This window comes from Dendrobates tinctorius, unplaced genomic scaffold (genome assembly GCF_039654945.1).
Source record: "Dendrobates tinctorius isolate UK_male_01 unplaced genomic scaffold, ASM3965494v1 ptg000016l, whole genome shotgun sequence".
In the NCBI taxonomy this organism is placed as follows: Eukaryota; Metazoa; Chordata; class Amphibia; order Anura; family Dendrobatidae; genus Dendrobates; species Dendrobates tinctorius.
Genome location: NW_027361684.1, coordinates 35,483,910 through 35,496,612, shown reverse-complemented (window position 1 = coordinate 35,496,612; position 12,703 = coordinate 35,483,910). Strand labels below are relative to the sequence as shown.

The 12,703-nt window shown below is 42.0% G+C and overlaps 1 protein-coding gene across 2 annotated transcripts in view; it reads right to left on the bottom strand.

The window, feature by feature from the left end:
- WDR81 (WD repeat domain 81) overlaps positions 1–12,703 on the bottom strand; it is a 72,846-nt gene that overhangs the window by 58,181 nt on the left and 1,962 nt on the right. Inside the window, exons 2-3 of one of the 2 annotated variants that reach the window (XM_073565675.1) lie at positions 2,542–6,098; positions 95–202 (exon numbers count right to left, since the gene is read on the bottom strand). In XM_073565675.1, coding sequence (XP_073421776.1) covers positions 95–202; positions 2,542–6,037 — 3,604 coding nt within the window. In that variant the 5' untranslated portion in view covers positions 6,038–6,098. The remainder of the gene's footprint in view (positions 1–94; positions 203–2,541; positions 6,099–12,703) is intronic. The other variant, XM_073565676.1, reaches the window with a different exon arrangement.

Here is a 12,703-nt window from a genome sequence, read left to right as displayed (position 1 = left end):
ATTGCTCTGCTAGAACAAGGTCAGGTGTTTATTAGGTCGTCTATCATGCAGCATGTCACGCATCCATCCGAGAAGACAACAGGCAGACAATTACCAACATAACAGGACGTCAGCAACCTCAGCAAATTCCTTGCAATGCAGCGGGAGGTCACTGTAGGACCTAACTTGGCGGACAGCCATCTCACCATTTTACAGGCTGTATCTGCAAAACAAGCAAACAGTTTGATAAACATACAATAAGCGGGAAATACGCCTGACATCCCCTGATAAAGCAAGAAAAAAATTAAAACAGTTTGCGCTGAAGCCCAGCGATAATATTGTGGAGAGCTCGTATAGCCAGACACGTCTACCCCATACTATAATAATCAGGTCCACCAACAGCCCCAAACATTAATAAACTCTAATAGCATTATTAAAGTTGTAGGACACTTAAAATACATCTTTAGATTTGCTACAAATAACACATGGATCTTCCTTAAAGAAAAAACAAAAACATTTGCAAACGGTCCCCATTTTCCGATACCAGCAGTACTCTTTGTCCCTAAAACTCTACTTTTGACTAGGCATTGTAAACATGATCGTTTCATGATCATCTTGCCATGTAAACAGGCTGCTGATCACCCGATGAATCTGCAAAATGTTTGCTCATTGGATCAAATTATTTTTTGGGCAGTGTGTAAAAATCATTGTTCTACTATGGCAGCCTGTCCTAAGTAATCTAATATAAATCGCTCCATGTGCAGACTTTACCTTGGTCTGCCTGTGCATATAGGCTATAGTGATGAGCACACGTGTTATCCGAGTGCCTTGGGCGTGTTTTCGTAATCATTTTCGAGTCCCTGCAGCTGCATGGTTTTGTGGCGGAAGACAGCGGCAACAGCGATTGCCTGTGTGCTAAGCAATGCCCACGTGTGTTGGTGCTGTCTACCACTGCAAAACATGCAGCCGCAGGGACGCGAGATTATCTGAGCACGCCCAAGACCCTCGGATAAGTTATCCAAGCACGTTCGTTCATCACTAATAATGCCCTCCAACCAAGCAGCAGTCACTTATTTATGATTAAATTCCCTGGCCAACTATCCCTATATAAAACATTTTTCTGTACAAATGAGGTTTAAGAAAAGCATTAAAATAACGTTATATAGAGATACTTAGGAATTTACTCATAAATAAGTGAATGCTGCTGGGTTGGAGGGCATGGGGACCTGACTGGTGCCCTTTAAACGAATGCCGATTGGTAAGGTTTACCAATCAACGATCGCATTATGCCATGTAAACGGAAAGGTAGCCATACATATTAGATGGCTGTTGGCTAAACAATGCTTTGGCCGATCGTTCGGCCGACAACCATCTCAGCTGAAATGCCCATACAAAAAGGAGTGATCATTCGGCCTCCATTCATTCATTCAGCAGAGAGCGCTCGCCTCCTCTATGAAAGCGCAGCAGACGGTCGTCAGCCAGAAGCTTATCGCCAGAACAATGCAATCAGCAGGAAGAAATCAGATGTGTGTGACCGACATATTCCCTGTCCATCATTAGTCTAAGGTGTACGGGGGTCTTAAGGTTCTGCTTACTGGAACTGACCAGAAGCACTCAACAGCCGCCGATCAGTAAATATTTAACACTCGTTTTACAGCCTGTTTTCACAGGAAGTCTGAACTTGAAGGGGTTGTCCACTATTCGGACAACCCCTTCTCAATTTCTAGGTTGCCTCCTTGTAAAATAACACCATCTATACTCACTTCCAGTCCTGGCATCATTCCAGCGGTGTCGGCACTGGCACTCTCGGAGATAGAGCGACATGTCACGCGATCCCTGCAGTGAATAAGCAAATGCTTCACTTTCTCCACCTTTGGACAAACCACAAACATTCAGAGAAAGCGAGATCTGCTGCTCTCTCACTTCCTCCAGTTCTAAGGGATACGTCTGAATTTGCCGTTGACTGGTTGCAGGGATCACGTGATACAATGTCACTCGATCCCTGGGAGAGCCATTGCCAACAATGCTGGAACGGCGGCACCAGAGACTAGTATAAATATTATTTTACAATGGGACAACATAAGAATTGAGAAGGGGGTGTCTATGTATTGAACAACCCCTTTAACAATGAGCATTGCACAATCTATAATAGATTGTTTAGTGTGCATAGGCTCCCATTTTTCTCGGTAGCACAAGTTCAGTTTACATAGGACGATGAATGGCCGAGAAAAAATATTTTTAAGCACCTCAAAAATAATTTCACCCGATGAACAAGACTTGTGCTCATTCATCTGATGATCGACAGCCAGTTTACGTTCCTAGTAAAGCCAGTTAACAATAATGTTTCAGTGTAAATGCACCTTAACTTTAGAGCAATTACCGTAGTTTAATCCAGCACTGATTTCCAACTCAGAACTGCAAATGCTGAACTTTAAGAAATATTCGGTAACTTGGGCACAAGTTATTGAATAGTTCACTTGTCTCGTCTCTGGCTGTCCTCTGTCATAGCAATATTTTACTATCACTTCCAGATTTGCCCAGAATGAAGTCATAATTTCTTACCTATTAAGATCTTCTGTTCTTTTTCCTCCGTTTGGTTAGTTAAATCAGGTTCCTCCTCTTCCAGTTCTCTACTGTCATTGGCCAGCACTGTATCAGAAGAGGTATCAGTATTGACCGATAGGGTTAGCTCTGAGAGACCTGGGGAACATTCTCGCTCTTCCTCTTCTTCGGATTCCTCACTTTGCTTTAGGTCTTGGCTGCTGTCTCCAGATTTCATACTACCCTTTTCCCTAATTAAATCATTATCCATGGCTTTTTCATCTCCTAGAGAAACTTCACTTGCGCTGCTTTTGTCACTCAATCGACCAAGACTGAGAGATTCTGGTTCTTGCGGCTGAAGAGGATCACTAACATAGAGGCCGGACTGAAAGTCCTCATTTTCGGTCATGTACACTTGATCATGAAAGCTGACTCCAGATGTATAGTCCAAGAGTTCGTGGGACGAGGAACTTCGATCTACACTGTTGTGCCTACCTTCACCAAATTCACACGAGACTGGGCTTTCACCACCACTTTCCTCATCCTCGGCAGTTCCAGGCAGGAGTTTTCCGTCATCACCTGAACTTTCCACACCGACAAATATTTGCAGCACATGATTAAGTAGATTAGAAAGAAATGCTTGCAAGCCCAAACGTACTATTAGCTGGGCCACAAAGCAATCGGTGTACATGTAAAATCTTCCATGCAGATATGAAGGATTTTCATATGCACCAATGAGTGGCTTCATCAGATACTTATTTGCATTTTTAGGACCTAAAGCTTTGGCCACAGGTTCAAAGAGATACCAAGCAGCATATACAGCTGTGCTCTGATCGGTCATAAGTGAGAGGACAAATGGAAGAATGATCTCTAAGCCTTCAGGGGTGATATCACAAAGAATACCATCTATTTGCTGCCACAGTTGGAACACAAGTTCACGACCTTGGCTGTCATCTTCTGTTCTTCTAGACTGATACATTAAAATAAATTTATGCAAGTTTGGAAAGTATTTAGGGAAAGGAATGGTGGAACAAAAAGGACTAAGGAGTTGTGAAGGACAGGGTGGAGGAAGACCATTATAAATCTGGGGGAATTCAAACACTTTGACTTGTTCCTCGAGGCTTATTCCACCGAAAAGAAAGTCATCTGGAGTGTGTATCTGAAGCAAAGACTCAAGCATCTGTAAGAGAGGAGTTGGAATCTCTTTCATGTGGTGTCTGCTCAGATTACGGACCAAACAATACCGCTCTTTCAATGAAGCTTTTGGTGCTGTGGTGTGAATTTTAGGTGCAAAAATAATCTCTGCTATCATGACACCCAGAGCTTGAATATCTCGCTGAAAAAAATCCAGATGGCTCAGAGTAAGCTTCTTTTCAGACTCCGTTACAGGAAGAATAGTGCTATGCAAACCTCGAACTAAAAAATTGTCCAGTTTTTCTAGTTCTTCTAGGGCCTGTATAGGGTTAAAACCTTCAGGAAGTGATATCTTTCCACCATTTTCATCAGATACACCCTTATACTGTCTGTTTGACTTTAATGGTGTAGCTCGGTTTTCGCTCGAAAAGGCACCAGCACTACTGATTTGAAGGGATGGTACAGCAGCAGGCTCATTCTTTCCCGCAGATCCTAAGGCATCTAGAGCTTCAGTTCCTTGTTCCAGATCATCATCCACAGAGCTAACCTTTTCACTTGTCCATTGGCTTTCACAAGCAGTGGCCTCTGGAACTAGACCGCTGACAGCGTCCTTATCGCATATTGTCATCTCAGTTGTATTGTGGTTAGATGGGACTATATTAGGAGCTTCATATAAGGAATGTCCAGGACCCAGAAGACGCTTAGGATGTGGTTGGTCAAACAATTGGACAACGCCATAGCATGTCAAGTTGGTATGGTTATCCACCAGATGAAGACACACATTTTTTTCTTTAATGGCATTTTTCCCTGTCAACTTGTACCCAAATGTGAGATCAATCCAATGATGAAGATCCTGAGAGACATCCCTGCTTTCTAAAAGTGCTCGGTGGACATGTATGAAGTCTTCATAGGAGCTGCACCAAGATGGAATGTCAAGATCCGGCATGTCTGCATGAATGGATTTGAAAATGGTATGATCTGTATAAAACTCTGGAATACATTCATCTGGTGTCCACCCTTGCATTCGTTCCATGCTCGCAGGATATTCATTAGGTTCCCACTGAGACCGTACGTGATTGCAGAGCACTGCTTTTGGTGTCCTTCTGGCTTTATATACATAGTATGTGATGTCAGATAGAACATCTGAAATATGATGAGGAACATGCAACTGGTCAGAACTGCCACCTCCTGCAACAAAGGCTTGCTTTGTCATCTCATATGTGAATTCTAGTTGTTTATCCCCTTTATTAAGTCGGAATTTAGATTTCTTTAGGTCTCGAAATTTGCCATTTTTGGTAGTAAAATCAACAACCCATGGTAAGACTGGATGATAATTAGGATCGCCTTCTCTTCTTCCAGCCAGCTTATTGACGTACATAAGGTAGTCAAAGTTGCTCACCCTTCCATGAATCCAGCCTATCACTAGCTCTTTCAGCTTACTGTTGCATGATGCACACAGTCGATTACATTTTACTAGGTCAACACCAGTTGCGGAATTGACTTCATCTTTACTGTCCAAAATGCTTTCGAACGGTGCCTCATAATCGATAAAGTTGGGTCTTAACTGACTACAAAGTTTCTCGTCAAGAGCTATGCTGCATAATGAAATTGCTCCACTGGATAGGCCTGCCTGATGACAAGCTTTCATGGCCTGCAGGACATTATACAGGATAAAAAGTACTTTGGCGTGGCTGTTTGCAAGCTTGGCTGGACTGAAAGTGACTGCATCATACAAGGAATACTGCACATAAGGTAATAAAATATAGATCATGTCACCGGACTCGATCAGAGCTTCAGCTGGAACTATATTTGGACAAGTAGGAGACCCAACAACAAAATTGGCACTTTCTTTAGAGGGCGAGACACTTGTTATTGCCTTAGTTATGTTTAAGAAGGAACAACTGTAGACTTTTTGGAGAGACAATTTTAGCACATCCAGGGCCTGCATGCTTGGCACTTTAGTTAACTTCTCATAGGGTTGCACATAAGTCCTACAAGCTTTGTTCCACATATTCTTATAGTTCTGCTTGGCAACATTGTGCATATACCCAATCAAAGACTCAGAGTCACCACTATGTCCTTGTAGGAGACCATTGTCTAAAGCCACAGAATAGCCTAGCTTTTTTTTCCGCAGTCCATGGATCTCTATCCTCGTCCAGCCAACTGGTATCTTCTGCACAGATTTCTGTAAAAAAGTCTGTATTTCCACACAAGTGAACCCCTCTGGCCTTGGGCATTGTACTGGAACTCCTCTACGCTCCTTCAGGCTCAAAAGCCATTTTTGAGACACTAGGGCGACCACATGATTCTCAGACTCACATACAGAGAGCTGATTTTGGTCAATGCCAAGTTCTTTCTTAATGGATTTTACCAACCATTCCATTTTGGCAAGGATAATGAGTAGTGTAAAGGTTTAAAATTTTTCACATTTTAGTATTGGAACCCTACAAAATTAAGCAGAGGATTAAAGTAAATACCAAGTAGATGTGCATCATTAACATATAAGGCTTAGTATTAGCAGCCATGTGCTAGCTCAATCACACTGGGACTCCTGACTAAAAGGATATTTCCTGTAAGCTGGATTGCTTTCTATGGAGATAATGAACATTCAGAAAGCATAGAGTCAGATTTAGCGTTTCTCCTAAAGCACACACTGCCATAAACGCACATAATCGGTCTACATCATTCTAACATTTAGGAATGAATGCAACTAGAAAGATGGGGAGATTTAAGTGGTTTACAAGCAAAAGACATTTATTATCTATACATAGGTGATCAATGTCGCCTATAATTGCTAGAAGCTGACCGATCATTAGAACGGTCATCCACCCCTTGGAAATTTTTCAAGGGGTTGTCCACTGTGCTAAAAACTCCTTCCCAATCTCTACGTTTACTCCAAGCAAAACAACATCTATATTCACCTCCCGAGGAAGTGACAGATGCTGCTCTCTCACTTGCATCAGATACAGGCGACTTGTGATGGCGGAGAAAGAGCGACGCCAGGGCTGATTGGCCACAGGGTTCACGCGACATGAAAAACTCCCGCGATCCTTGGGAAAGCCATTGCAGACACCACGGGAACAGCGCCGGCCCGGGTGGAAAGTGCAGGCAATATTACTTTACTGGGAGGGAAACACAGGGATTGAGAAGGGGTTGTCCTAGGAGTGGACAACCCCTAGAAATTCCGCAATGTAACAGGATTATACAATGAAAAAAATTACCAAAGATTTCTAATAAAAAAATTTAAAAAGTAACCGTCGTTTTAATTTTTAATTCATAAATCAATAGTAAACGTGAATTAAAAAAAAAAAAACAAAAAAAAAAACTTTGTAATATAGCTTATAAAAGAAATCTGCTTCTTCCTCCTCCAATCATTCTCAATTCATGGGTAAAATCTGTCTTCAGTGACGATAGAGCGAGAGAAGAGGCAGGACGTCCGCTTTCCCCTTCTCTAAATAGAAGAGGACAGTTGCTGTTTCTAAGATTCTCTCTACGTAATATAAGAATCTGTCGTCACTGGATACAGATATTACCCAGGAGTTGAGAATGATCAGTGCTGGAGGAGAAAGATTTCTCTGATGAGACATATTACAATGTTTCTTATTTTCTGATTTATGAACTAAAAATTAAAATGACGGTTATGATTTAATGTAAAAGCCTGTTTATTACACCAGGTCATTTTCCGATTCTTCATTCCCTTTAACATTCATTCTTAGAAGCAGCCAATAGTGTCTGTCCCAGGAACTGAATCTAGTGAAAAACATTTTCATTTACATTTGAAAGAAATGTAACACTTACCCTTTTGTACAATAACCCAATGATGCAAGTCTATGTTCACTCGCTGCGTTTTTGCAGCTTTTTTGTGTGCAAATTTTAAGCAGCGTTCTACAGTACCAGCAGAGACTGTGTGATTTCAGAAATCTCATGCGCACGCATTGTTCTTTTTTTTTCTTGTTTTTTTTACTGACTGATTTGGAAAACTGCTGCGCTTTTTGCAAACTGCACCATGTCACTTCTTTCAGCGTTTTTTTCACCCACAGGAAACAAATGGTAGGAGCAAAAACGCAGGTATCGGTTTTTGATGCAAAAACCTAAGGACGTTAAATCATGCTTTTTTTTTTTTTTGGGGGGGGGGGGGGGGACAACTAAACTTTATCAACATGCACAAGAGACAACAAAAAGGCAGCACTAAACACACAGCAAAAAAACACAGCAAAGCCTGCTTTTTGTAAGCAGCTTCTTTACTGCCAAGAGAGCAGATAACTTAATAGTGTAATCCTATATTCCATCTAATCTGTATGAAGGCAGTCTACTGTTCCACACAATACCAGTTAGAACTTGCCTGGAATAGTTCATGGCCTAATTCAATTACCTACTTTCTGCCAGATTTCACACTGCCATGTGATGGTACAACCACGCTGCGACCTTTACATATGAAAACCTGCAATGTGCGCTGACCGATGGCTCCACACTCTCGCCATCCATTCACTCTGTTCCGCCCTTCTAGCCACTTCCTAACCTGTATCCCAGACCTTTTTCTCTATTCCCCTTTTTAGTTCCCTTTTCAGGCTTTGATTTAGACTACGTTCCCACGATGAGTATTTGGTGAGTTTTTGATGCTGAAGATTTTCATATCTGTACTAATTACATAGGTTACTTGTGCTTTTCTTACATGCGTTTTTACCGGCTTTTTTTCTGCTGCAGTTTTTGACTCTTTTTGGTTTGTCGTGTTTTAATGAAAAAAACTCAGTTTTTGATACGTCCCGTTACTAAGCTTTGATAAAACTTTCTTGATAACGTCATGTGCGGATAAACACATTTTTAATATGTCCCTGCTGCGTTTTTTACCTACAGAACTTCCTCATCTCATTTGAGTCCATGGGAAGATCTGTGAGTAAAAGCCACCTTTACTGCAAGACAAAGTGATATTTCAAAAAGGCAACACAGGTCGGTTTACGCTGTGTAAAAAGAAAAAACAAAAACACAGTGGGCATGACATTGCTATAAATACCACTCACTTTACTGGAACTTTAATACACTGCATTTTTAGAGGAGCGAAAAAAAGCATTGCCAAAAAACGCACTGAATACGCACCGTGGGAATTTAGCCTTAGGCCCCCTTCACACGTCCTGATATTTCTCACGCTACAAGTGGTGACATCAGTAAGGTCACCGCAGTTCATAGGCCGGCTCACACAGAGCTTACCGTGGGAACCGCTGTCTGTGACCAGTTGTAACCTTAAATTACATCACCGATCGTCACTGCAGCTGTGTTCTCACGTTAAGCTTAATGTGTCCTGACTGGCGTGGTGAGCGGTCACCGCTCACCAAACCATCCGGATTTAGCAGAGTTGGGGGATCATTGTGGGACCTCACCATTATGGATGAAAGGTGAGTAACTTTGCTTTTTTTATTTGTGGGTTACTAAATGGGTAAAAAAGGGTGAGTAGTGTTTATTTCACTTGATACAGGAAAGATATATATCTTTGTACCGTGTTGGCCAGTAGATAGAAGAATATTCAGAATTGAGAGTCCTCAATGGTTGATACCTTTTAATGGCTAACTGAAAAGATGGTAACAAGGCTAGACTGATGAAGAGACCTGCGTAGTCTCGAAAGCTTGTAACTTGTTACCATCTTTTCAGTTAGCCATTAAAAGATATCAACCATTGAGGACTCTCAATTCTAAATATTCTTATTTCATTTGAAGGACTTTTCTGTGTGTGTCTTTATTCATTTTGACCATGGGGTTAGTAGTGGGGGTGATAAGACACCCCTCCATTACTAACCCCTGGGCATGATGTCAGGAGACATAAAACAGCTGACATCAACCCCAAAACTATAACTTCACTTGCCAGCGCACCAGGGCAAGTGGGAAGAGCTGAGGCTAAACACCAAAATTGGAGCATCCAATGGATGCACCATTTCTGGGGTGGCTGAGGGCTGGTGTTCTGAGTCTGGGAGGGGGCCCAACATCCATGATCTCTTCACAGCCTATTTATATCATCCTGCAGCTGTCTGTTTAGCATTTACTGGTTAGTAAATCTAGGGGGGACCTCATGTAATATTATATATAATTTTTTTGTTGTTGGGGGGGGGGGGGGGCTTTTTACTAACCAGTAAAGGCTAAGCAAAGAGCTGTGAGCTATTATTAATAGCCAGAATACCGTTATGGCTATTGACCCCTTCATAGAATATTAACACCAGCCCCCAGCTGTTCGATTTCCCTCAGCTGGTTAGGAAAATTAAAGTGGATCCTACGTTTTTCTTTTTTAATTTATTTACATTTATTTAATACTCGTGATACACAGAAAGCGTGTGCTGACATTCAACTCTTATCAGTGTCGCCTAGGAGACAATAATGAGAGTCGGATTCTGCACTCGGTGCCTGAGAACAGTGCTAACTGTACTACTTTTCCTATTTTTTACAGCAGCAGCTATTTATCATTTAATACACCATTCAGTTTCCTTTGCTAAAAAAAAATGCAATGCTTTTATGCACCCATAGTTTGAATGGGCGCGTATCACCTGATTTATAAAAGAAAAAGTGCACGCTGCAATTCTTTTTTACATGCAGATTCAACTAGTGAAACAAAAAAAAACAAAAAACAAACAGTCGATTGGCTACACTGCTCCATTTAATAATATTGGTCCTTTTATTTTTCCATTTTATGTGCAGATCTCGGACCGAAACTATGGTTGTGTGAAGGAGCGCTAATACTGTATCTTTTCCAACAAATCTACATATTCTACTCAGCTTCCCCTTTTCTACATCATTCGATCCTCAGATCAGGCTGCATGTACAGAGTGACAGGTTCCCTTTAAGTTTATTGTGTGACTAGCTTAGATCTGATATATTAGCTATGCACTCCTTGAAGAGGAATAGACAGAATAAAAGGGTTATCCGGGACTTCGTACACTGCGTAGTGCCTGCTGTTCCAGCTCTTGCCTACTGTACCTGTGCTGTTCCAGCTCTTGCCTACTGTGCACATCCGGCTGCTATTGGAGCTGCAAACTGCTTACTGGTGGCAGTGCTTGATGTGAGACCCCTATACAGCTGAGGATGGCTTACACTAGGAATAGGTAAACCATAACAAGTCATAGATGAGACATGTACTCAGCTGGCACCATATTATGCTTCAAATTTTCTGCATATAAATCTACATGGAAAAGTTTCACCATAAGCCCATGTGAACCTTAAACTCTGCACCGCAGTCTTTTATACAGCGCCATTCATGAGATTCGGTAAAATCTCTTCCACTTTGCTGCTACTGTACTTGGATGCTGCCAGTTTTCCACCTTCAAATGCAGAAGGAAAATCCACATTAGGGAACCTGCACACAACAGATTACTGGCAGTGCATCCACAGCAAAACACATACGGATTTGGTCACGGACTTCATCTTAGTCCTCTTTCACACATCAGTTTTTCGCCGTCAGGCGCGATCCGGCTTTTTTTTGTAAAACCGGATACGGCAAAATGCAATGCCGGATCCAGTTTTTCCCCATTGACTTGCATTAGTGCCGGATCGTGCCGGATGGCATTGCGTTTCATCCGTTTTTTGCCGGATCTGGCTACTTGTCTCATTCCGGCGTCTGGAAAAAACGGCTACTGTAACGTTTTTTGTCTCCGGCGAAAAAGCCGTAAGCGCCGGATCCGACGCTTCCGGCTTTTTGCCACAATGAAAGTCTATGGCCGCCGGAATGCGCCGGATCCAGAAAAAGACGGATCCAGCCACCGGATCCGTTTTTTTAAGTCTGCGCATGCTCAGATCCAATTGGCAAGCCCCCAGGAAACAGATATAACCTGCTAGACGGATCCGGCAGAAAAACAAATCCGTTTCTACAGTTCTCCAAAATTTATGCCGGATCCGTTTTTTCTAAAAATAGCCGGATCCTGCCTGACGGCAAAAAACTGATGTGTGAAAGTAGCCTTTTGCATCGCAAAGAGTGAAATCCTCAATAAAAATCTTCATTAAGGATTGACAGAATGCGATTCCCAAAATCCTTATCAGAGGTTAATTTACACATAGATGAGAGTTTTCAATTATCATCTACTTCTCGGATATTGTGAGAGGCTAAGTGCATATGGAAAGTCCGCAGCTTAATGATGTTCCATTATGGTGGTGACCGGTCCCATAAAAATCACGGCCATTTTTCTCTCATCCACAAAAATCTGTCTGATTATGCTAATCACACTGATCAGAATTAGTGATGAGCGACCGTGCTTGGATCAGGTGTTTTCTGAGCATGCCCGTGTGTCAATACAGTATCTTCGGCGTGCCTGAATACTATGTTCGAGTCCCCGCAGCTGCATGTCTCATGGCTGTTTGACAGCTGCAACACATGCAGGGATTGGCTGTTAGTTAGGTAATCCATGAATGTATTGTGGCTGTCGAACAGCCATGAGACATGCAGCTTCGGGGACTCGAACATAGTATTCAGGCACGCCGAAGATACTGTATTGGCATAAGGGCATGCTCAGAAAACACCTGATCCAAGCACGGTCGCTCATCACTAATCAGAATGTGATCCTTTTCTTTCCCCCAGATATGGAGAATAAAAAAAAAAAAAAGAAAAGAAAAAAAAGTCAGCTTGGGCAAAATCAGCCAACACTTGGATGTCATTTGAGCGAGATCCAATTTTTTTTTCATGGACCCACAGACATGAATGGTGGCTTGCGATTTGTTATAGTAGACCACACCTGTGCTATTTTTCCTCATAGAACAACATGTGGAAGACTGCTGTCAGAACGAAGAATAGCACTCATCCGATTTTTATGGTTACATGCACGAGCCCTGATAAAAAAAAAGAAAAAAAAATTCTATGGCTAAAGAACCCATCTACATACACTGGGGAGAACTGAACGGTTAGGGAAACATTACAGTCATTTTATAGGTTTACACAAGTGTTCCGTTATCGGGATAGTAAAAGGGACCTTGTCCACGAAAAGTATCAGGACACTAACAGCGCCGGACGGGGTTTCTGACAGTTTCCCAGGAAAAAAAATACACAATGCAATGTGGCTAAAGCCGGCAGACACTGAAGTACC